The sequence below is a fragment of the Ricinus communis genome, chromosome 1 (genome assembly GCF_019578655.1).
Source record: "Ricinus communis isolate WT05 ecotype wild-type chromosome 1, ASM1957865v1, whole genome shotgun sequence".
Lineage (NCBI taxonomy): Eukaryota > Viridiplantae > Streptophyta > Magnoliopsida > Malpighiales > Euphorbiaceae > Ricinus > Ricinus communis.
In genome coordinates this window covers 1,966,376-1,987,676 of record NC_063256.1, presented here as the reverse complement: position 1 = coordinate 1,987,676, position 21,301 = coordinate 1,966,376, and the positions used below count along the sequence as shown (strand labels likewise).

Below are 21,301 nucleotides of genomic sequence, written 5' to 3'. Positions count from 1 at the left end.
ATTTAAACAGGTATTTTATATATGTTTATTTAAACAGATATTTTATAAAGTATTTTTTATCATATATTATTATATAATATAGTTTAAATTTTAATTAATGAATCTCGCTTTTATTATTAAGATTATTAAGATTCTATATGTATTGCATTATTATGTTTAGAAATACAAGATAATTTTTAAAATTTAGATATATTATATTATATAATTTAGTTTTCATTTTTATAATATTAAAATTTAATATTTATACAAAAATAAAAATATTATATATGAAGTTAATAAATTTTTTTGGATATCATATAATTTTATTTTTATAATATAAAAATTTAATATTTATATAAAAATGAAAATATTATACATGAATTTAATAAATCATTTATTAATAAATTAAAAACATATAACATGAAAATTAAAAATAGAATTACATACATTTAATAAAACTACTAGTTTTAAGATAATCTTCATAGATACATAATTTTAAATAAGTTTACGTAATTTTGATGTATTAAGCTAAAAAATTCCAAAACAAAGTAAACCCTAATTCTGTCATCTTCCTCTCATCTCAAACTCACATCAACTCCACCACCCACCCTCTTCTTCACGCCGCCGCTGCTGCCGTCCACGCCGCAGCTGCTGGCGTCGCCCTTGCTGCTGCCGTCGTTGTCAGCCGCTGCTCCGTCTCAGGTAAGTTGAGCTTTCAACAATACATATAAAGATAATTCCCAGAAGAGAGCTCATCAATTAAATACTGAATCAAAATTCTTAAGGAATAATATATCTAAATGATGTTGCATGAGATGGAGACATTTCAGAAAAAAATGGGCCATGCTTTATTTGAATAAAAAATAAACAAATAAAAGCAAATTATAGATGAAGTTATTGGACAACAAAAATGATAAGTGGCTACTCGCAATCGGACAGCCAAAAGAGCAGGCAAATATCTGAAGCATGTCTCAAATAATTATGTTCTTATTTTGTCGAAGTACTTGGGAAAATTATGTCCATTCAGTACAAAATGTGTCACTAATTTTACTCAATCCCAAGGAAAATACTGTATTAATATATTAAATGTTTAATATTAAATACTTCAACTTGATTAATTTATATTTTATCATTTTTATTAATTTAAATTATTATAAAAAAATTTGATAAATAGGTACTCATTTAATTCCTCAAATATTTATATAAACGAACTTTTAAAGGTTAAGTTACTCGCTACTCATTTAAATATTTATAAAATTTATTTAATAGTTATTTAATTTAAATAAATTTTAATTAGATTTGAATAGTATATGCGGATATTTCTATTAGAATTTAGAACGGGTTGAGACAATAAAAATAACTTTTTTAATAGATTTGAAACTGATTGAAATAAGGATAGTTTAATGGGGCAATAAGTTACCCGTTTTGGATTGCATTTATGTGTTCTAGTTTATAATGATGTTTATTGGATTGCATTTGGGCCTAAATTGTTAGTTTCCTTTGGGTGTTTCTTTGCAGCTGTTATCTGCATGTGGTGGGAGAGTTGTCTTTTTTCTTTTTAAGCTGTCCCAAATGAAAATGCAATACAAACAACTTCATAGAGATTTTGTTATTTATAAAGTAAAAGCAAAATTTATTTTGCAAGTAACCAGCATTGGATAATTAATGAGAATCATATTTCAGGTTTCAGCTACAGAATGTAATTCACTCTACTTCCTTTATATTTTAATAAAATTACTGAAGAATCTTCCTTCGATCTTCAATTATTCTCCCTTGGCTGTCTTTGTTGAAAAAAAAGAAAAAGAAAAAAGAAAAAAAGAATTTGTATAATCTGTTAGAGAGTTGGTAACTTGAAACCTACTGTCCTGCAAATTTAATATAATTTACAGAAACAAAATTAACATTAACCAATGTTCAGAATTCTGTTAGCTGACAAACTGATACAGAGAGGGTCAACATAAGATTATCCCAAAGACTGGCCAGCCAATACCCTCAAGTGACGGCGACTTACTCTTTGGTGTGTATAAATTTGCAATTTAATTTTACTTTTCACTACACTAATACCCTACTGTCTTCTTCTTTTTACTCCCTCTCTTGGTAGGTAAGTTTATAAACTCCTTTGTTATTTGATAACTAAACTTCTATGTAATCTTGATCATATCTTTATTTAGAACAGATTCAGAATTCTGTTTTATTTGTTAATTTTTCTTTGATTTCTGAACCTTGCTTGGGTGATCTCTTCAGGTTAGATCACCCTGACGCAGGAGATAATGTCTCAAGATGAAGCCACAGCCCTAAAGAAGGCTTTACAGAAGTGTTTGGAGGAGAACAAAGAGGATCATAACAAATGTAAATCCAAGATGGATACCTTCGTTTCTTTTCCTCCTAATTCTCGTCCGGGAAAGCTGTTGCCACCTCTAAGGCTCAGGAGTGGTTCTTTGACTGATGTGTAAATCAAGAAAGTAGTGGTAACCCACTTTTCAATATTCTATGGATGTAATCATTTCCTTATAATTATTCTATGAAGTAGGCCATTGAAGGAGTCAAACTGCCTGAATCACAGACTACTAATTTAATCCTTTCTCCTTTAGGGTTTTCCAACTGTCTTTTACCTGAAGTAAATGTACAAATCTGGCTGAAAGTAACGGAATCGAACTATCAATTTAATTGCATACAGATGGAAAAGCTACTGTGATTTTAATTCAAAAACAATTAAGCTAATATCAGCCGCCTTTTTTCTTTTTCCCCATAAGGCTTGTGCTCTACAAAAGTTTTTCATTGGTTGTAGGAGGAGAACTCCTGGAAAAATATCCCCTGAAAAACTCATTTTGAGGTTCTATTCATCTTGGTTTCTTACTGATTTATCTACAAAAAGGACATCTTCAATCCAAGCAACTAAGTTGAACGCAAGGCCTTCTAAAACTCTTGAGTAACTCTCTAAGATTGCTTGTCCCACATCCTGCAAATTAAATATCTTCCAGTTAACAAGGTTCTGTTTCCATCTTTATAGGAATAATTGTATTACTTCAGACTTACCCGATTGTATTGAATCTTGCATGTGTCCAAGGATGTCTGCGACAGTTCAGGATACCTCTGCTTCAAGCAGAACAGCAAGCTCTCAGCTCTTTCTGCTAAAACATGATTTTTATCAGTCCGATCAAGATCAGACATGAATTCTTTTACCATTCCCCAAGATGATTTTGAGTGGCTCATACACGCTTTACGTCTCCATGTATACATTGAAGCTTCTACTCGGTCAGCTAGCTCAAGTGCTTCATGTTCTGATGCTAAATTGAGACAGTTAAGAACATTGTCTGGGGAGAATTTGTCTGTTGTACACATGTAGCGGTAAATTATATCCCCAAGGCTCACTTTTCCACTCTGAAACAACAACATTTTCAAAAAATCAGTCACCCTGGATCCCTAATGTTAAGGTATAAAAGATTTTGATTAGCAAGGCAGGCTAACCTTTGGAAGAGAAGCCATGTATGTGTCTGGGATATCCATCTCAGCAAGAATACTACTATTAATGGCCATGGCTGCTTTGTGAATTTGATTAGCACAGTCACGTTTGTGCCTCAAGTGCTTCCTTGACTTCTCAGAGATACCGCCTGGGGGAACACATGGAACTGGTACCCACCATTTCTCCTCTTTCCGCTGAACAATTACTCTGCGAAATGAACCTGAACGAGTTGAATTCGATGACATGCTTCCTTGTTCTGCATACCAAAATTCATTATCCTGGAAACTATCCAGTATTTCCTGTCAAACAAAATTCATATCGTTGTGAACCATGACCTTTAGAAGAAAACACTTTTGTTTTTAGCCAAAAGAAAAAGTTTGCCTTACAATGAGCAGTGCGTCAAGCTTTCTTAATGCAGGAAGATTAATGTAAATATCTGATCTTGGTCTACTTTCCATCACCTGAAAAGCCAAATAAATCATGTTAGGAACTGGAGATAATAACAAAGTGAATTTTGAAATTCTGTTATGGATTATATAAGTATACCTCAAGAGCTGTTCCATCTTTCAAATTCTGTGACTTGGCAGGGAAAAACTCTAAAATGTAATCACATACAGATAGAAGACAATCCATTTCTCTCTTCCACATAGCCTTCTTCTCAGGTTGCAGCGGCTCTAACCTCAAAGTCTGTCCAAACACAGTGGCTGCAGAAAATAACATAGATAAACAGTAATAAACAATTGAAGAAGAGCATAAGAAACGAGCAGCTTGTATCTTAATGATCTACTAGTTTTGTGTTTGGATTATATATACCATAGAGATTGGTTATGGCATTTGAGATTGTGACTGCAGTGCAAACACCTTTACCACTTCCAGACATGTCTTCGCCAAGCAAAAGCTTTGAGAATCTCTCTTTCATCATCTCAAGCTCTGCTACAAAATTTCATTGTAACTCGTAAGTAACCAAAACTGCAGCATAGAACAAAATGTCGAACCAAAAAGACAAACTCTACAAAATGTAAGCTCACCTGAATCCACCGTTTCTTGATCATCAACAATATGCATTCGTTGCTTCATTCCTAGCCTTCCAAGTACAGGCTGATTACGTGTTGCAGATTTGTTTGCTGGCCAATGCGAAGGAGAAGGTTCACATGAATAGCTATTGTCATCAATTGGGCCAGAGACAGTTGAAGTCTCCGAGTAAGTCCGGCGAAACAAGAAAGAGTCACCACTAGTTGTTGAGAATCCTGGAGTTTCAGTTTGATCAAAAGAAGAAGGTGAAGGTTGATAACCCAGATCAGAACTATCATCGCAATTCGAAGAACTGTCCATTTTGAGACTTATAGTTAATAAGACTACTAGCTCAACTCTGCAAGAACACAATCATGAAAGTTACAAATTTGGTTAGGGGGCTCTGGATTTTGAGACCTCTTTTTCGATCATTAACAAAATCAGAAGAATATAAAAGTGGGAATTCACAAAGACTCAGAATCTGGTGCTTTAAACCGGGAAACTGACTTAAATTGCAGAACTCATAACTGAAAGAAGAAAAGACGATAAAGAAAAAGAAAAAGAATAAAAAAACAAGAACTGTTTATCTTTGTGACAACCAAAAAGCAAAAGGGTTTACTCACAAGTCGTTATTGTTATCAGAAGCTGTAAATAATTCACTAGAAAACACTCTTTGATGACAATTATTAAAACCTTTTGCGGAAATTATAAGCAAGCAGAATTTATTAAAAAAAAACTTTAAAAGGCAACGGTTAACATTTAACAAAAATAAAAAAAGCGATGGCCTAACGTTTCTTTAACTTACCTTTAATGTGCACTTCAGATTTGAATTTGAGAAAGAAGTGATGATACTAAGCAGTTGATTACCGTTTGAAACAGTTCCCTCCTATTTCTCTCTATTAGTGACCTTTTTCTTTACAAAAGAACCACTTTCTTGGAGCAAACCCATATCGCCATAGAAATAAAAAAATATGAACCGTTTGATCGTGGATTTTCTGATTTCAGATCAAGAAAGATAGATTTAGAAATGACTCAGTTGCAGAATTTGCATTATATCACCATATAGAACATGTACAGAGCGTCTTAGTTGGAACTTGGACGAGAACATTAATGAGTCAGTGGTGCTGTTATATATAATATATGGGTTCTGAAAACGTGAGAAAAGGTTTATTTTAATAGAAGAATTTCAAGAATTTATTTGGGTTTTTTAATGGGGAACAGCCTCCTTCTTGTTTATCTTTAAGCATGAAAATTTTAGCCATGGTAATCAAAGGATACCAAGTAAGTATGAAAAGGTGAATGGAATTCAAGAAGTCATTTTAACTTAGTTCTGAAGTGCACCCGGTAAGCAAGATTTTGTTACATTATTCAACAATTAAACTGCTCTGTAAGAAAAGTAATAATTATAAAAAAAATAGTAGTATCATAGTGTTTTTATATAATCCTAAATTTTTAGACCCTTGATTCAAGAAAAGATATAAGATCAATAAAAAGAGCATGTACTTCCAAGAATCTTATGATGATGTTAATACGTCATAAGAACTTAAGCACTACTTACTTATACCATTACCCATTTGAAAAAGGAAAGAAAGAAACTTTTTGAGGTGTTTGGATTAGAGAAATCACATGATTAACCAAGACAACTTGTTCATTTTGTCATCCATAATTCAGGATGAAGTGGGTCATAATCTGCATGTGAACTGCAGAAAATGAGATACTCACAGAGTTTTAAGCACCAAAATGAATGTCCTTCCCCACCACAATATTCACATGAAAACTATCTTCGTTATTCCTAAATGGTAGGGCAAGTGAGTCTATTTCCAAATTGAACATGACAGCATTATGTCATCACAAGATAAATGGCCACTAAGGCATTTCAGCTGCTTAAACGAACTAGTAATTTGTTAAAGAAGAAGAAAAAAAGAAAATTGCTCAAGTACATGTAAATATTGGCCACAAGTTTCAAGAATTTAATAAGATGCAGTAGTTAGCTTGGTCGGGGGTTGGCTTAGAAGAGATGAAATACATTAGTCTTGAACTCTCATTCCAGACAAATTTACAGAGAGAATTATTAATAAAAAAGAAGTCAATTGTTGATAATATCATTGAGAAGAATTAAATGATTCTTTTCTGAAAGTAGGTGGTGAAATAGACGTGCACCCCATTTCCCAAATTTGAGTCTCTTGCTCCTTCTGTTTGGCCTATGAGTGCATGACAGGGTTGGAGAATAATAGATATATAGAATAGAGTTTCTTCAGGTCAGATATTTTTCTAATGGAGCAAATGCATGAACAAACTTGTAGTTGAAAATATTATAGTCTACACACCAATAACAATTGCTAAAACAAAGGGTCTTCTTGCCCATGAAGTTACCAAGCAAGGTTGAGCTATCAAGGACTTAGTACAAGTCTCTGTGCCCATACATTTACTAAACAAAGTTGAACTAATCTTTAGGCTTCAAATTAAAGTCTAGTTTGTTTCCAATAAAGTTACCAATCAGGGACTAACAGAAACATCTTATCCAGAAGCTTCATAGTAGGCCAATGTTACATGGAAAGGGAATTCTTTAGTTGGCTAGTCTAATTATTGAACTTAAAACTTTTCTGTGCAGCAAGCACTATGATGAACTAATTCTATTATTTTCAGGAACCAGAAAAATATTTGACGGATAAAAGATTGTCATGATCGAAAGGATAGCTGAGCTTATGATCCTTCTAATTTTCCTTCAGCTTTTTCTTGCAAATCAATCTACTGCAATAAACCCAGAACCTCAACCATGAAGATTTCAAGAGATTCATAATGGATCGGAAGAATGATGGTCTAGGTTCATTCAGTGGTGCAACAAATTCCCTTGTCTCCATATCCTCTTCTTCCTGCATCATATAGTCTAATTATATCATATGCTCTCTTCATTAGGGCATAAGAAACAACTGAAATATAGATGGTACTTACATTGATAATGAAATTGAGTCCAATTTTAATCTCTCCTTTATAGGTGTCATCTTCAAGCACCACATTATATGGAGCTGGTTTCACTTCTAGAATTCCTTTATTAATTCCCTCAGCTATTATTCCTCCAAGGTATATTCTGACTCACGGAAGCAAAAATAATATCTACATTAAAAGCTAAACAATAACAAAATTTTAAGAAGTGATGATATTTCTGATATTACATTGTTGCTATATCTACAGAAAAGTATTATGCAAAAGAAAGTTCTACAATGCGAAATATGTTTAGCAGAATTTTAACTTTCATGCAAGCTCTCTTTCTTCTAATTCTACGTGTAACTTGTAGCCATGGGAGTGTCACTCAAATGCTATGAAGCTAGTCTGAAAAGAGAGGAAATATTAAACAGTCAAGTCAGGGTGAATGCATAATTTTCTTATCCACTTGAAATCTAAAACAAAATTAAAGTGAAAAAATCTAGTTGGGTTTCGTACTCGCATCTTTGTGCTCCATGATCCCCCATTAACTTTGTGCAACATCAAGATTTTAAAAGACAGAATACTAGTGGGAAGAAAAAAAACTGTAGACAAGAATTATTTAATATTACATGGTTTCCCCAACAAATCCACTGTCTGTGAAGAATTCCTTATCCATGATTCTGAATTTTAGATGGGTCATGCGTTTCCAATCAATTAGTGGAAATTCAAACCTGAATTTCTCATTCCAGCAAGCCTCTTGGTCTTTACCTGCATCATGGAGCTCAGGTAGTAGAACTCTTCAACAAATTGATGGAGGAATTAATGGTAAAGATATTAAAAATGAAAATAAATTCGGATTGAAGCTTAGTTTAGTTGAATGCAGGCAAGTATATTAAAAATGAAAAGCAGGAAGTAAACCTGATGAAACTTTGCTTTCATGTACTCTGTTGCCACATTGTGTGATGACATAATAGGCTGGTCTTCCTATAACCAAACAATATAATGAAACTATTAGTGTGCACCAGTTAGTTAAATATTGAAACAGCGCAGGTTTCTTATTTGGTTTCTAAAAGAAAATGTTAAAACAGAGGTCAGAATACGGGGCACTTAAAGACAGTTAATAGCTGGGACTTAGGGAGCAAGAGTCAAGAGTTACCAATGAGATTTGTGTGTCTAATGCCTTCAGCATGAACAAGTAGGACTTCAAGGATCCCTTTTTTCATCTCTGAACAGGCAAACCCAGTATGAATGTTAGAGTGAGCGACTGTGGGTCTGCACGAGAAAGAGAGGGAGATAACGTGCTTTCACAAGAAAAGGCCCTCATTATGCTAAATTTATTTAAGAAATTAATTACAGATGTAAGTTTCAAGAGTTCATTTAATTCTACAATTACATCGTAAGGATAATCAGTTCAGAGATGTCATATGAAGATATTTAAATATGTAGTTAGACCAGATTTAAATGAAATCCAAGATTAATGCACTTTAAAGCAATAAAATGTTATGTTACATATCTTTTTTTCTATAGCATTTCTTACGTTATATATTTGATCAAAACAATTGTTTTTGTTCTAAGATTAAAACAAAAGAATCGATTCAACATGGTTAAACTTTTTTTACATTCGAGCTATCCTTGTGTGGCTAAGGTTCAATTCAACTTCGTCTAATTGCAACTCTAATAGGAGAGGATTTAATGATAAGTTACAAATATAAGAAGTCAGAAACTGCACGAAAATTTCACGTAAAAGTCGAGCAAATAAACAGTAATTAAACTCCAGATTCATGTGCCCTTTCACTTGCAGTAATTAAACACCTCCTTGGAGAACTGCTAAGTGGGAATCAACTCGGCATATGAATCAATAGCCACTTCCAAAAACTCACAGGTTAGCCAAAGATCACGAATTAAAAAGTTGCAAGTACTAGAAAAATCAATATCTACTTCCCAACAAACTACCAGTGTTCCAGAAAAGTGCCAACATAAAACAACGCAAAGATAGGAAAAGCAACAAACAATTGAAATTCACCTGTCATGAGAAGGGAATTGGAGGCAATTTATACCTATTAATTTGTTTCCATTACGTTGCATTCTATTCTCTTCGTTGACCCCTTCTCATCCACTATTTTTGTAAGCCTCTCCACATCCTTCCATCGACCCTGCTCTGCGTACAAGTCTAATAAAGTCACATAATAGCTTGTGTTTTCTGGGTCTAGTGCGCTAAGCTGTCGGACTACAAACTCTGCCACCTCAGTTGACCCATCTCCTCTTGATCTACAACCAGCAAGAACAGCTCCCCAGATTCTTTTATCAGGCACCACTGGCATTTTCTTTACAAACATAAGAGCCTCCTCAATATGTCCATGGCGACTTAGCAAATCCACCATGCAAGCATAGTGTGAAAGTTTTGGAGCAAGTCGATACTTTTCCTGCATATAATAAAACCATTTGCGACCCTCATGTTCTAGCCCACATTGACTACACACAGATAGAATGGAAAGGAAAACAGTTTCATTGGGCTTGAATCCCCAATTCAACATGTCTGCGAATGTTTCAAGAGCCTCAGATCCACATCCATTCAACGCGTATCCATTAATCATTGAACTCCAACAAATTAGGTCTTTGGTGGAAATTTCGTCAAAGACAGCCTTCCCTTTCTTTACACTTCCAAATTTGCAGTATAAATCAATCAATGCAGAATTCAGAAAAGCATTGGATGAATGACCAGCTTTAGTTATGAATCCATGGATGCTTTCCCCAAGCTCTTGAGCACCCAGTGCAGAACATGCTTGTAATAGGCTAACAAATGTAACCTCATTAGCTTTCTCATTTGTGGACTGCATCTGTCTGTATATATTTAAGGCGTCATACGGTTTCCCTCCTCGAGCATATACTGAGATCATTGCACTCCATGCAATAAGATCTTTATAATTCAGTTGATCAAATACCAGCCAAGCTGAACTAAACTTGCTGAACTTACCATACATTTGCAGAAGTGCAGTCCCAACTGAAACATAACCTGAGAATCCATTTTTCTCTATGTAAGCATGAAATCCAAGTCCAAATTTAAGCTCTTTTGCTTGTATTGATGCCATAATTGTATCCCGGATAATAATTTCATCTGCTTCAGTGGTAGAACGTTGCATCTTCAAGAAAATATCCAATGCTTCTCTGGGACACTCATTCTCAACACATATGCGAATCACAGTTCTCCATGAAATCAAATCCTTCTCACATATCCTATTGAATATATAAAAAGAAGCCTCAATTTTCCCACATTTTGCATACGCATCCATAAGTGAGTTTTGAACAACTGTAAAAGAATAAAACACCTTTTTTAAACAAAACCCATGAATCTCTTTCACAAAACATAATCCACCAAGATGACCACAAGCAGACAAAATACTAATAACAGTTACATGATTAGCTTCTGTACCATAATTCAACATTCTCCTGAAATGTTGAACACCCTCCCTATACTTGGCGTTCTTAACACAAGCCGAAACCATTGCGCTCCACAATACGACATCATTGTGTAGCTTTTGATCGAATAACTTCAGCGAAATTTCAAAATCAAACAACGTGTAAAATCGAATAAGAGCTGTCCGGACAGGAACTTCTAGCTCAAACCCCAATTTAATCACAAACCCATGTGCCGCACTTATTAAGTCTTGGCAATGAAATGCACCTAAGCCACGTATTACGCTCACTAGTGTCACAAAGTTAGGCCTTTGATCAGTTAATAGCATAGTTTTGAACAGCCCAATTGCCTGTTCAGGCTGGTTTTTACTAACCAGCTTGGAAATTTTATATGTCCATGATATTACGTTGTCGTTTGGGTAATGAAAATTTGTGGGATCTTCGTAATTTGTATGTTTATTGAATGTAGAAGTGTAATACAAACAACATATGAAGGTTGTTACGTGAGAGTTTGGTGTGGTGATTTTATCGAACAGTTTGTATGCATTTCTTATAAGATAAAACATACTAATCAGAGCGACTTGGCTTGATAAGGAACGTAAATGCTCAAGATCTTTCCAGAGGGATTTAAACAAGATTTTGGGATGGACACAGGAGATTCTTTCTGTCACTTAGAAAACCGTTTACGTGCACAGACGCGCGTGATTTTAGAGAGGACAAAAAGACGTTGGAGAACCGGAAAACAGAGAACGAGCGTCGCTTTTTCTCTTTCACGAGGATGCTTAGCGGCGTCGTTCGTAGGAATAGTGATTACGGAGATAGATTTGGTGGCTGCTCCACCCTTTTATATAATTAAACTAAGCACATATATCTGTATCTGATCAGTTTTTATATTTCCATTAATATCAGGTTAATAGAAGTGTTAAGATCAAATAACTATAGAGATTATAAAGGAAAAAGAAATAGATAAATATATCTGTAGAATTATAACAATAATAATAATAATAATAATGCCCTGATACAGGCTATAACTAGTTCCAGTTTAGCTATAATAAAGCAAATGGGATAATTTTCTTGAGTTAATAAAATGTTTACTCAATATCTTTTTAAATAAGATTTTTATTTCTTTAATTAATATATTTTAATATAGGCTTGGGCTTTAGTATTTTATTACTAAAAAATTCTTAAATCTTCAAACTTTGGCATGCTTGTACATTTATATTATAAATAACTAAATCTTTCAGCTTCAGTAAAGATTTTTCTTTTGTGTGATTTTTTTATTTTTTTATAAAAAAGAAAAAAGAAAAAAAAGAAATGTCTTAAAGCTGTAAATGCTTTGTAACCAAGCATATGGGTTGGTTTAGACTTTCTGAAGAAGAATTAATTCATAGCTCAAAGATCAACAATTTAAGCATATGACTCAAATCCCATTTGCCTAGAGAACCTTCTTACCAGCCTGTCATCTCATGCTTCATGAGAATACAAGTTGTATTTATTTATTACAACCTTCTTCAATTTTCTTTCACTTTCTTCTTAAAAATAACATACATATTCAACTCAACTTACATACTGTATGGTCTTTTCTTTGATAGCTGCCTAAGTTTTTGACCATCATATCAATACACCAACGACCAGGACTTGATCATTCCATATTCGATTTTCTTTTTGTCATTTTCCTGGGGCAATGAATTACTCTTTAAGTCATCCTATTTGAATTGAGCCATCTGTGTGTATATATGTATATAAGCTGCAACAATGCTCAAGTTCATCTGACTGACAATTTATCCAATTTCTGCTGTGTTAAAAGCAACAATGCCAGGATGCCAGACTTCTGTAGAGCTTCCCATCCTAGACATTTCGAAGCCAATAAATCAGTCTTCTCTGTCCTCTCTTGCTGAAGCCTGCAAAGAATGGGGTTTCTTCAATATTACCAATCATGGAATCTCTAAACAACTTTACAACAAAATCTACTTGTTATCACAGAACATATTTAGTCTCCCTTCCGAGATAAAATTTAAACTCGGTCCCTCATCTTCTATCAAAACTTATACTCCTCATTTCATAGCTTCCCCTTACTTTGAAAGTCTTCGAGTTTCAGGACCAAACTTTCTTGCATCTGCTCAGAGTTCTGCGGACGTCCTCTTTAACCAACAGAATTCTGAATTCAGGTGAGATATAGACAGCTTTGGTTCTATATACCCTTTTAGCTTTTTCCCGTTTCTCTTCACATATTTGGTTCAGAATTTGTGGTGTTAATTTCTTCTGTGTTCTCTTTTATGTTCTGATAGCGATGTGCTTCAGGAGTATGGGAGCAAAATGACAGAATTATCGAAAAGAATAGTAGAGATGTTATTGTTGAGCTTGGGAGATGGTCTTGACAAGAAATTCTATGAAACTGAATTCAACAACTGCCATGGCTATTTGAGGATTGTAAACTACACACCTCCAAAAAATCTGGAAGATGAAGTTGAAGGCCTAGGAATGCATACAGATATGAGCTGCATAACGATTGTATACCAAGATGAAATTGGTGGGCTACAGGTAAAATCTAGAGAAGGGAAATGGATGGACATAAGTCCTTGTGAAGAAACGTTGGTGGTGAACATAGGAGATATGTTGCAAGCTTGGAGCAACGAGAAATTCAGATCATCAGAACATCAAGTTGTTCTGAAGCAATCAGCTAATCGCCTGTCTCTTGCCTTTTTCTGGTGCTTTGAGGATCAGAAGGTGATCTCGGCACCAGACGAAGTTGTAGGAGAAGGATGTGGAAGAATTTACAAACCATTTGTTTGTTCAGATTATTTGAAGTTCAGAGAGAGCAATGAAAGAGGAAAGTTCGAAAAGGTTGGCTTCACTGTTAAGGATTTTGCAGGGTTGAATCTCTGAATTACATGACTGGGAAACTAAATCAAAAAGTTTAGGTTCTTCTTCATGTACTCATTGGTCATATTAATCATTACTGATCATAATTTCGTTTTTGTTAATTAAGTTATTAAATCACTGGTTCTTATGTTTGCTAGAGACCTCCAGCAAAGATATGTCAAAAGTGTGAGTATATATATTTGTTTAAATGTTATTTCTGTGGGAGTAATGAATGAGTTTGCATCTTCCAGAGGTGAGTTAGTTGAGTTTGGGAGTTTGGGAGCTTTGACTTGTTAAGTACTTGAACACATTATAGAGAAAGGTTATACAGTTGGAGTTTCAGTTGTACAGTTGGAGTTTTTTTATTTTTTGAATTGCTTTGTACAGTTGGAGTTCAACTTCCACTTTTATATGTTTGTATAATATATTCTATTTATATGTTTATGAATGTAGGAGATGGGATCTAATAAAAGTGGCATGGTAACTGTGGTGCTTTCATTATCTTGTTTATTGGAAAATAAATGAAAAGAAAGAAAACCTATTCTCAAACATAGTTTATTGATAGGAAACGGAGAACATCTAACTGGCTAGCATTGAGGTTGAACAGTTAAAGAAAGCAGTTACAGCAACAAATCACATGATTTAGAAGCCAATTCTACTGACTCGGCAGACCCTAATTTCACTCCCTTGATGATTAGTTAAAATACAACATCCTTCCACTCTTGCTTGCCAATCTTCCGAAGTGCTTGCTTGATCATCCCTGCTGATGCAACTGCTGCCCCTCGAAACTGTAACCAAGTTCACAAGAGTTTATCATTTTCTGGAAGGTGAAGAATAAGGGTATCATTACTGTCAAATTTATTACTCTGATTAATAATTTTGCAGGAAAGGTGAAAAACAAAAGTAGTGACAGGGATCTGCTTAGATTTCCCTTTTAGCACAAACCTTAGATTTTAAGGTCAATGTGAGAATGCCGTCAGTAGTAGATGATTGAACTGAGTGCACATCTAAGTGAAGATTGCTGATTTCATCCATGATGTCAAGCAATATGTATTCCCTATAAGCACATTTCATCTCAATTACGACCTCTTTCTCCCTCATGCTGACTTTCACATCTGAGGGCAGGCCATCTTCAGATACCTCACAAAACTCTAGGTCAGTGTAATAGATGTCAGAGACCTTCATCTTGTTCATCCAATGCTTGTTATCCTTGCCAATCTTGTCATAGTTATCAGATGTCTGCTCTGCCATGTCCATGTAATTTCTTTTTGGTCTTGCAATATAATCTACCGATTCCACACAAGATTCTAAATCTTCTACTCTGGCCTCAAGCTCTTTCAAATATCTAATCATGTCATCAAGGATTGCTGCCTTGTCAATCTGTATAAAATTAGTCAAGCTTAATGAGAGTATTAAAACTTCTGAGAAAATAATATAATTTTCAATATAGATAGTTTAATTACCTCAGTGACAGTAGGAATCATTGACTTGAGTGCAAGAAATCTCTCATGCTCTCTTTGTTTATCAGATAAACCCTCACATGTTATATCGCAATTCAGCTTCCTATGGCAATCTTTTCTTGCATTTTCTTTGTGCAAACTAAGAGGGTGAGCACCATGCATTAAAGGGATTGAAGATAGGATTTTCTTCAACATATTTTGCTGTACCTGTGGCTTCTGACTGCTAAATGCTCCTTTCTTCCAAGTGACAAAACTGGATTTGTAGATACCACTTTGGAAACAAGAATTTCCAATCAATTGGGTTGAACTTTGCAGAACTGTAGATAGAGTTCTTTTATAGTGCAAGTCATCCTTGGCTCCCTGACCCAGGGAGCTCAATTTGGTGCGGTTGCCTTCTTGAAGTCCTTTCAATTGAAGATGGCTTACATTTTTGTAGTTAGAAGAAAGAGTTTTATCTTCATTCATGACAGCCTCTGATATGCAATCACTAGAATTCATAGAATCTTGAATATCTTTGCTAATTTCATCATCCATAGAATGTGAGCTCTGAATATGAGAGGTCCGACCATATAGACCTCCAAGCATAGAATCCTCAGTCTGGTGATTGTGCTCACAGCCATTTGAACAATCATCAGGAGAGTCAGTGTTCACTTCCTCAAGGACATTTTCTTGCAACTCCTCAATTGTCTCTTGGTCAAATATGATAGCTTTTACAGGGGTGTACAGGTTCTCCAAAGTTTCCGAAGTGTGAACTGTCTTATGGTCAACTTGAGCACCTACAGGGTCTTTATCATCATCTGCACTATGAGGCGCAGAGATGGTTTTCTCACAGCAAACTGGCTTTGAAAAGTCCAATAAGGAAGCCTTAATGTGTTGAATAAGATTAGGGTCCTCCGCAACCTTAAAAGGAGGAGACATGACAAAAAGAGGTTGCATATTTAATGCATTAATAAGCTGTTTCATTCCATTATTTGCATATTCTGAAATTGAAAGGCTATTGTTATTATTCCAGACAGGAAATTACCAGTTCAGTTATACCCAGCTCGATTACTCCGTCAAGGTGGGGAAAACATACCACAGTCTGCAAAATTAACACACAACCAATATAAATATCAATGCTGATGCAAATGTGAGGGTGCATGACCAAACATCTTTGCATTCTTTTGTTTCCAGTATAAAGGAGTTCTTACCTGAATAGAAGCACTCTAAGAACAGTGATGAAGTCCAGTTACAGAAAAACAAATTCACAGAAAAAAAGGTCAGTTTTCTTTTACTGGTTCTAATATAAAATGGCTACTAAACCAGCTGCATTTTGCATCTATTAAAAGATATCTTAGACAAGTAAAACCAACCTTTGCAAGCAAAGAGCGGGAAAATACTTTAGCATCTGCATATTGAGCATTGCATAACCAGATGGTTTCTCCATTTGCAAACGCCCTTCCTGGCAAACTATGGAAGAATTTGATAGAAGAATTATCATCTAAGTTCCACATTGCTTTTATCAACATTACAGAGAAATGTCAAGTAATGGAAGAGAGAATAGTACCTTTGACCAGGAGTGAATACAAAGGACATGCAAACCAAATAATACCACTCAGCATCAGAGAGATCCTCTGGAGACAGGGCAGCGGAAGGCCTCTTAGCGTGGTGGTCTACTTCACCTTCAAGAAGAGACTTGTAAAGTTCTCTCAATTGTTCACTTCTCTGTAAGCCTATCTTGTCATATTTAAGTTCCATAGCTTGAACAGTCTTCCTAGTCTTGATGTCTCCATTGTAGTACCCATCAACCCACTCCAGAACCCTTGCAAATTATCAATCACATTAAAGTCAAGAAAACGGAAAAGGCTTTACAGTAGAATTATCTAGGCATAAGGTGCTAACTAAGACTTCCACAACCCCATCAAAATCCTTTGAAGGGAGAAATTCTCCTGCAAGTCGCGACCTGATTACTAATGTACAGAGAAATTCTAGTTTAAACTTTAAATCCCACTAAGCATATCTTTAAACGAAGTACTGAATATATCATACTCAAAATAAGATGCTAAAATGCTCACTTATTTCTACATGAAACTAGGAATTTGCTTTCTTAGCAATAATCAGCCCAACTGCTGGTTCCATCAAACTCTAGTGATGTCCTGCACAGTTTCTACAGTAGAGAGAAAAGAAACCCACAATCTTCTAGCAACCATATTATTCATGAACTAAAGACACCCAGACATAGAGTAGAAGAAACAAGGAGCTGTATAAATAGATAAGAGAAGTTATATACTATATTTACATATACCCTTGTTGACTAGTTGACAGTGACCAGAAAATTGCATAACTCCATTGAATACTCCTCACAGCAACTGCAAGCTGTTTCCTCAAGTTGTCTGACACAACCTCGTGACTGTGGACTGAATTAGCCATTGCAGAGGAACAAAATAAAACCTGAACTTAACTCACAGTTATCAACACATCAGGTAAAGGAAAAAGCTTCTGTTTAGCAAACCCAGATGGATAATTTGCTTTGAGTAGAAAAAATCCAAGTTTTGATTTTGGTATTAACGGATCACCCGTGGCTCATCTTGCTCAAGTATAATATAGCCTTGACCATAAAGTGCGGTTGGTTTCTTTCTTTGAATCGGCAAACAAGAAGAGGGGATATAAGAAGTTGAAGAGTTGAATCTTTTGTTTCTTTTTGTGCTCGAAAAGTCCATAAATGGTCCAGTTACATGCGACTAACAATTAAATGCTAAAACATACAAATTTCGACAGGCATGAAAAATATTTTAACATATATATTTATTTTTTATTTACAAAAAATAATATTCACTTGTATTTTTATATTTTTCATTATTATTTTTATTTAAATTATTATATTAATGTTATTTTTTAATTCAATAATAATAACAATTCTTAGAAAAATATATTATTTACTAAATCAATTTTTTAATAAGATAATAAATTTTAATCTCAAAAAATATCATTTATATTAATTAAATAATTGAGCTTTTTCATCTTATAGGATGATATTATACTTTATTAAATTATTATTATATATATTTAATATATTATTAGTTAAGTCATATATACATATTATGAATAAGAATTATAATTTAAATTTTACAATTTAAATATTTCTCAAAATAATAATAATAATAACAGTTAAACTACAATTGGAAATGAGTACAGCACATTCAATATTTGCTAAATACAAACATGTACCTCTCTAGGTTCTTTTTGTCCTATATTGAACCCATTTGTGCCTTTGCCAATAAAGAAACCCAAATGTGCCAGAAAAAATGGACCACTTTATTTATTTTTCAAAAATTTAATATCTTCCCTCTTAAACTCAACAATTTAAGGAATATACAATTATTTAAAAAGTATAAAAGCATGTGATTTAGCAATTTTTAGAACTTAAATCATAATTTTTTTATTTTTAATAATATCATATACTACATTTTTAAATCTCACATAATAATTTTTTAATTAGAGATTAATTTAATACATTGAACTGAAAAAAAGTTAATATCATTATTTGATTAAGAAATTATTTATTAATTAATATAATATTAAAATATAATTAATATACTATTTTTAGAATAAAATTAATAAGGACTATTTATTAATTAATATAATATTAAAATCTAATGAATATGTTATTTTTTAATATTAGAGTTGGTGTATAATTATAAATGTAATTTATTAATTAATAAATTAATAAAAATTATAGAATTATATATATAAAAAATAATACATATATCAAAATAAAAATTTTACGTGTTAAACATTATAACACATTTATCAAAAATTTAAATTTTAAAAATTAATATTATATATAAATATAAATTTTCAAACTGTATTTTTTTTAATTTCGAGTCTAATTTTATTTTATGGAATTTTAGACCGCAAGATTGATAAGATTAATTTTATGGTATCCGAATTGTTTTGACTTTATTGGGTAATAAGATGTTTAACTATAATTTTTTCTTGACTTTATTCTTTAGTTACATGTGCAGAGCATCTAGTTTTAGATTTGAGTGTACAGACAAAATAGAAAGGAAATCACAGTGTAGTATAAAATATAAGGGACTAAACATGTGACCCACTTCTACACTAAATTAAACTAATTTTTTCAAATCAAATTAATAAATAATAATAATAAAGCTAGAGTGTAATTCTAAGATTTTGTATTCTTTTACTATTTTTAAGTCTTATGTGTAAATACCCTGATGACAAAGTTTTCAAACAATCCTTCACTTCAAATAAAAAAAATTATTTTTATTTGTGTTTAAGTGGAATTAAGTTTTTTCAAAAAAAAAAAAAATGTAGGATTAGAAGTGATAATGGTTATTTATTTATTGTATGAGTTTTAATATTATTTTAATTATTTGTAATTAATAAAATAAATAAGTAGCAAAAGCATTACTTTGGGTTTGGTGTTGGCAGCCCCCACAGTAACATGAATGCTAATGGTGGCTATAATAATAATTAGATGTTGAGATATGGGCCCGTGACATTGCCTAGGCGGGCAGCTCTCTCCTGCTTTCGTCTTTATTGTAATAACTTCTCTTGTTTGTTTGGATATTAATTAAATTCCATCTATTCTTCCAAATTATACTTTTGGATGGACTTTTAAGTTTTAACCACCAAACAGTCGGGAAAAAAAAGAGAAAAGACATTTGTAAATTTTGATTGACGGTGAAGGTCTAAAGAGATAGATCTCATGGAAAACCACATTAATTTTGAATTTTTATTTTATTATTTATGCATAATTTTATAATACTGATAAAATTTACAAGTAATAGTAATTATATTTCAGGACCGAGTGATTTCAATTGTAAGTTAAACTATTTAATTTTATAATAATTAAATATTAACAATAAAAATTATTTATTTATATTTGTTTATTAATCAAATTGAATTGCTTAGCACAGAAAAATCAACAAATAAACTTATAATTAATAGATTTGAAAACATAGGAGCTAACCCATTTGACTACGGAATCGTAGAGCAAGAATGGGAACTATGACCTAATTTAGGATTTTATATTATTTTCTAGATAAAAAAAGGTTGCAATGCCAATGGCCCTTCCATTTAATTGCACGTGGGATTCTCTTTCTTTTATATTTTGCTTTTATTGCACGTGGATTTGCCTCCATTAATAAAGGCGTTATACGTCTGACCGGTAACTTAATTACTTCGTCGTTTCTTTTGAAGGGATGATTTTTGGGAATTTCCTTTTTTAGATATTTGTTATTTTAGAATCCTAATAGAATTTTATTTTTTTTCTCTAGTTTTATTATTATCCAAAAGATAATTAATATTTTAATTTAAATATTTCTATTAATCATAAAAATTAATTTAATTAATTATTGTGCAACACTAAAAATGCCAAATAAAACTAACAAAAAAATTATTAAAAAGACAGAGAGTAAAGTCTAAAGCTCTTAATAAGATTCTTGAAATATCTGAGTTTCAGATTCAACTAATATTTTAAAAGTAATTTCATTTTACTATAGAGTTAAATTATTAAAATAATTTCCAGTGAAGTATTACAATAGCAATTAATGATTTTTTAAATAATATTATTTTCTTCACACTCCATTTATGTTAATTAAAATAGGTTAAATTATTTTGTATTTGTACAAGTGCCAGAAAAGTCACGGACCAGATGCTACCAAAAGAAAAATAATAAAAAGAATAAATCATAGAGCTATTTTGCTATAGCTGTTTGTAAAGGAGGCAAATTCTTTGTTTAAACAATTAAAAATGAAATTCATCGAAATCCCCAAGGAGGCAATTGTCTCTTTCACTGTAACCTAGCCTGGTCATTAGGTGAACTATTATCACCCTTGAGGTTAGGTCATAATTATTATTATTATTATTATATTATTAGGCCAAACAATCAAAATCAAAATCAAAAGAATGCTCTTTACATGTTTTATTATTAAATTATAAAATGATTAATTTTTATTTTTATTTATTTTAAAACATGTATTTTAATAACATTTTTTATCTATCTCTAATTAGTTTTTTTATCAATTAAAAGGAATTTAAAAATTATTTTATTTATTCTTAAATCTAAAACGAAAGGATATGGCTTTTAAAAAGTTATAGAGAATGTGATGATAAAATTCTAATTATTAGATAGATTTTTAATAATATAAAATGGACATAATTTAAAAATTTATTTGAGATA

General features: G+C 32.7%; 4 protein-coding genes and 1 long non-coding RNA gene across 22 annotated transcripts; 2 read left to right on the top strand and 3 right to left on the bottom strand.

Moving 5' to 3' along the window:
* Positions 1 to 412: 412 nt before the first annotated feature.
* LOC107262685 lies at positions 413 to 2,536 on the top strand. 2 transcript variants are annotated; one of them, XR_001536473.3, is made up of 3 exons: positions 435 to 681; positions 1,898 to 1,996; positions 2,224 to 2,536. It is a non-coding gene; the product is annotated as an uncharacterized LOC107262685 (long non-coding RNA). The 2 variants fall into 2 exon arrangements; XR_007215213.1 differs by lacking the exon at positions 1,898 to 1,996 and having other exon boundaries at positions 413 to 681.
* LOC8261881 (rop guanine nucleotide exchange factor 2) lies at positions 2,514 to 5,720 on the bottom strand. 2 transcript variants are annotated; one of them, XM_015728935.3, is made up of 8 exons: positions 5,259 to 5,720; positions 4,471 to 4,811; positions 4,256 to 4,375; positions 3,989 to 4,146; positions 3,829 to 3,903; positions 3,448 to 3,741; positions 3,016 to 3,360; positions 2,514 to 2,938 (listed from the first exon to the last, which is right to left on the bottom strand). In XM_015728935.3, the coding sequence occupies exons 2-8, from the start codon at positions 4,772 to 4,774 to the stop codon at positions 2,816 to 2,818; spliced, it is 1,419 nt and encodes a 472-aa protein (XP_015584421.2). In that variant the 5' UTR covers positions 4,775 to 4,811; positions 5,259 to 5,720; the 3' UTR covers positions 2,514 to 2,815. The 2 variants fall into 2 exon arrangements, with proteins under 2 accessions (XP_015584421.2, XP_002511862.2); XM_002511816.4 differs by having other exon boundaries at positions 4,256 to 4,372; positions 5,259 to 5,702.
* A 1,067-nt stretch (positions 5,721 to 6,787) lies between these two features.
* LOC8261880 (elicitor-responsive protein 3) lies at positions 6,788 to 11,741 on the bottom strand. 14 transcript variants are annotated; one of them, XM_048372164.1, is made up of 6 exons: positions 9,402 to 9,607; positions 8,535 to 8,650; positions 8,297 to 8,362; positions 8,008 to 8,146; positions 7,406 to 7,541; positions 6,788 to 7,326 (listed from the first exon to the last, which is right to left on the bottom strand). In XM_048372164.1, exons 1-6 carry the CDS (start codon positions 9,461 to 9,463, stop codon positions 7,168 to 7,170), a joined length of 678 nt encoding a protein of 225 aa, XP_048228121.1. In that variant the 5' UTR covers positions 9,464 to 9,607; the 3' UTR covers positions 6,788 to 7,167. The 14 variants fall into 14 exon arrangements, 5 of the variants coding, with proteins under 5 accessions (XP_048228121.1, XP_048228129.1, XP_015584418.1 ...); XM_048372172.1 differs by having other exon boundaries at positions 8,110 to 8,146; XM_015728932.3 differs by having other exon boundaries at positions 8,535 to 8,603; positions 9,436 to 9,607.
* Positions 11,742 to 12,412: 671 nt separating this feature from the next.
* LOC8261879 (gibberellin 20-oxidase-like protein) lies at positions 12,413 to 14,074 on the top strand. Its single transcript, XM_002511814.3, has 2 exons — positions 12,413 to 12,960; positions 13,081 to 14,074. The coding sequence occupies exons 1-2, from the start codon at positions 12,605 to 12,607 to the stop codon at positions 13,676 to 13,678; spliced, it is 954 nt and encodes a 317-aa protein (XP_002511860.1). The 5' UTR covers positions 12,413 to 12,604; the 3' UTR covers positions 13,679 to 14,074.
* A 119-nt stretch (positions 14,075 to 14,193) lies between these two features.
* On the bottom strand, positions 14,194 to 17,807 carry LOC8261878 (transcription factor EGL1). Of its 3 annotated transcripts, none has more exons than XM_015728930.3 (8): positions 17,393 to 17,807; positions 16,661 to 16,915; positions 16,467 to 16,563; positions 16,305 to 16,319; positions 16,139 to 16,195; positions 15,118 to 16,014; positions 14,600 to 15,034; positions 14,194 to 14,442 (listed from the first exon to the last, which is right to left on the bottom strand). In XM_015728930.3, exons 1-8 carry the CDS (start codon positions 17,521 to 17,523, stop codon positions 14,353 to 14,355), a joined length of 1,977 nt encoding a protein of 658 aa, XP_015584416.2. In that variant the 5' UTR covers positions 17,524 to 17,807; the 3' UTR covers positions 14,194 to 14,352. The 3 variants fall into 3 exon arrangements, with proteins under 3 accessions (XP_015584416.2, XP_002511859.2, XP_015584417.2); XM_002511813.4 differs by having other exon boundaries at positions 17,399 to 17,807; XM_015728931.3 differs by lacking the exon at positions 17,393 to 17,807 and adding an exon at positions 17,169 to 17,379.
* Positions 17,808 to 21,301: the final 3,494 nt, after the last annotated feature.

What these genes read in the sequence shown, in the direction of transcription:
- LOC8261881 (XM_015728935.3), bottom strand. Translation starts at nt 4,774, where the DNA reads ATGGACAGTTCTTCGAATTGCGATGATAGTTCTGATCTGGGTTATCAA. An exon ending in ACATGGCTTCTCTTCCAAAG is followed by an intron (nt 3,361 to 3,447) that starts GTTAGCCTGCCT and finishes TTGTTGTTTCAG; the next exon opens with AGTGGAAAAGTGAGCCTTGG. An exon ending in GCAAGATTCAATACAATCGG is followed by an intron (nt 2,939 to 3,015) that starts GTAAGTCTGAAG and finishes TTTAATTTGCAG; the next exon opens with GATGTGGGACAAGCAATCTT.
- LOC8261880 (XM_048372164.1), bottom strand. Translation starts at nt 9,463, where the DNA reads ATGCAACGTAATGGAAACAAATTAATAGGTATAAATTGCCTCCAATTC. An exon ending in CAATTCCCTTCTCATGACAG is followed by an intron (nt 8,651 to 9,401) that starts GTGAATTTCAAT and finishes TTTCTCGTGCAG; the next exon opens with ACCCACAGTCGCTCACTCTA. An exon ending in TAGACACACAAATCTCATTG is followed by an intron (nt 8,363 to 8,534) that starts GTAACTCTTGAC and finishes GTTTGGTTATAG; the next exon opens with GAAGACCAGCCTATTATGTC.
- LOC8261879 (XM_002511814.3), top strand. Translation starts at nt 12,605, where the DNA reads ATGCCAGGATGCCAGACTTCTGTAGAGCTTCCCATCCTAGACATTTCG. An exon ending in CAACAGAATTCTGAATTCAG is followed by an intron (nt 12,961 to 13,080) that starts GTGAGATATAGA and finishes ATGTTCTGATAG; the next exon opens with CGATGTGCTTCAGGAGTATG.
- LOC8261878 (XM_015728930.3), bottom strand. Translation starts at nt 17,523, where the DNA reads ATGGCTAATTCAGTCCACAGTCACGAGGTTGTGTCAGACAACTTGAGG. An exon ending in TGATTCCTACTGTCACTGAG is followed by an intron (nt 15,035 to 15,117) that starts GTAATTAAACTA and finishes AATTTTATACAG; the next exon opens with ATTGACAAGGCAGCAATCCT. An exon ending in CATTGACCTTAAAATCTAAG is followed by an intron (nt 14,443 to 14,599) that starts GTTTGTGCTAAA and finishes ACTTGGTTACAG; the next exon opens with TTTCGAGGGGCAGCAGTTGC.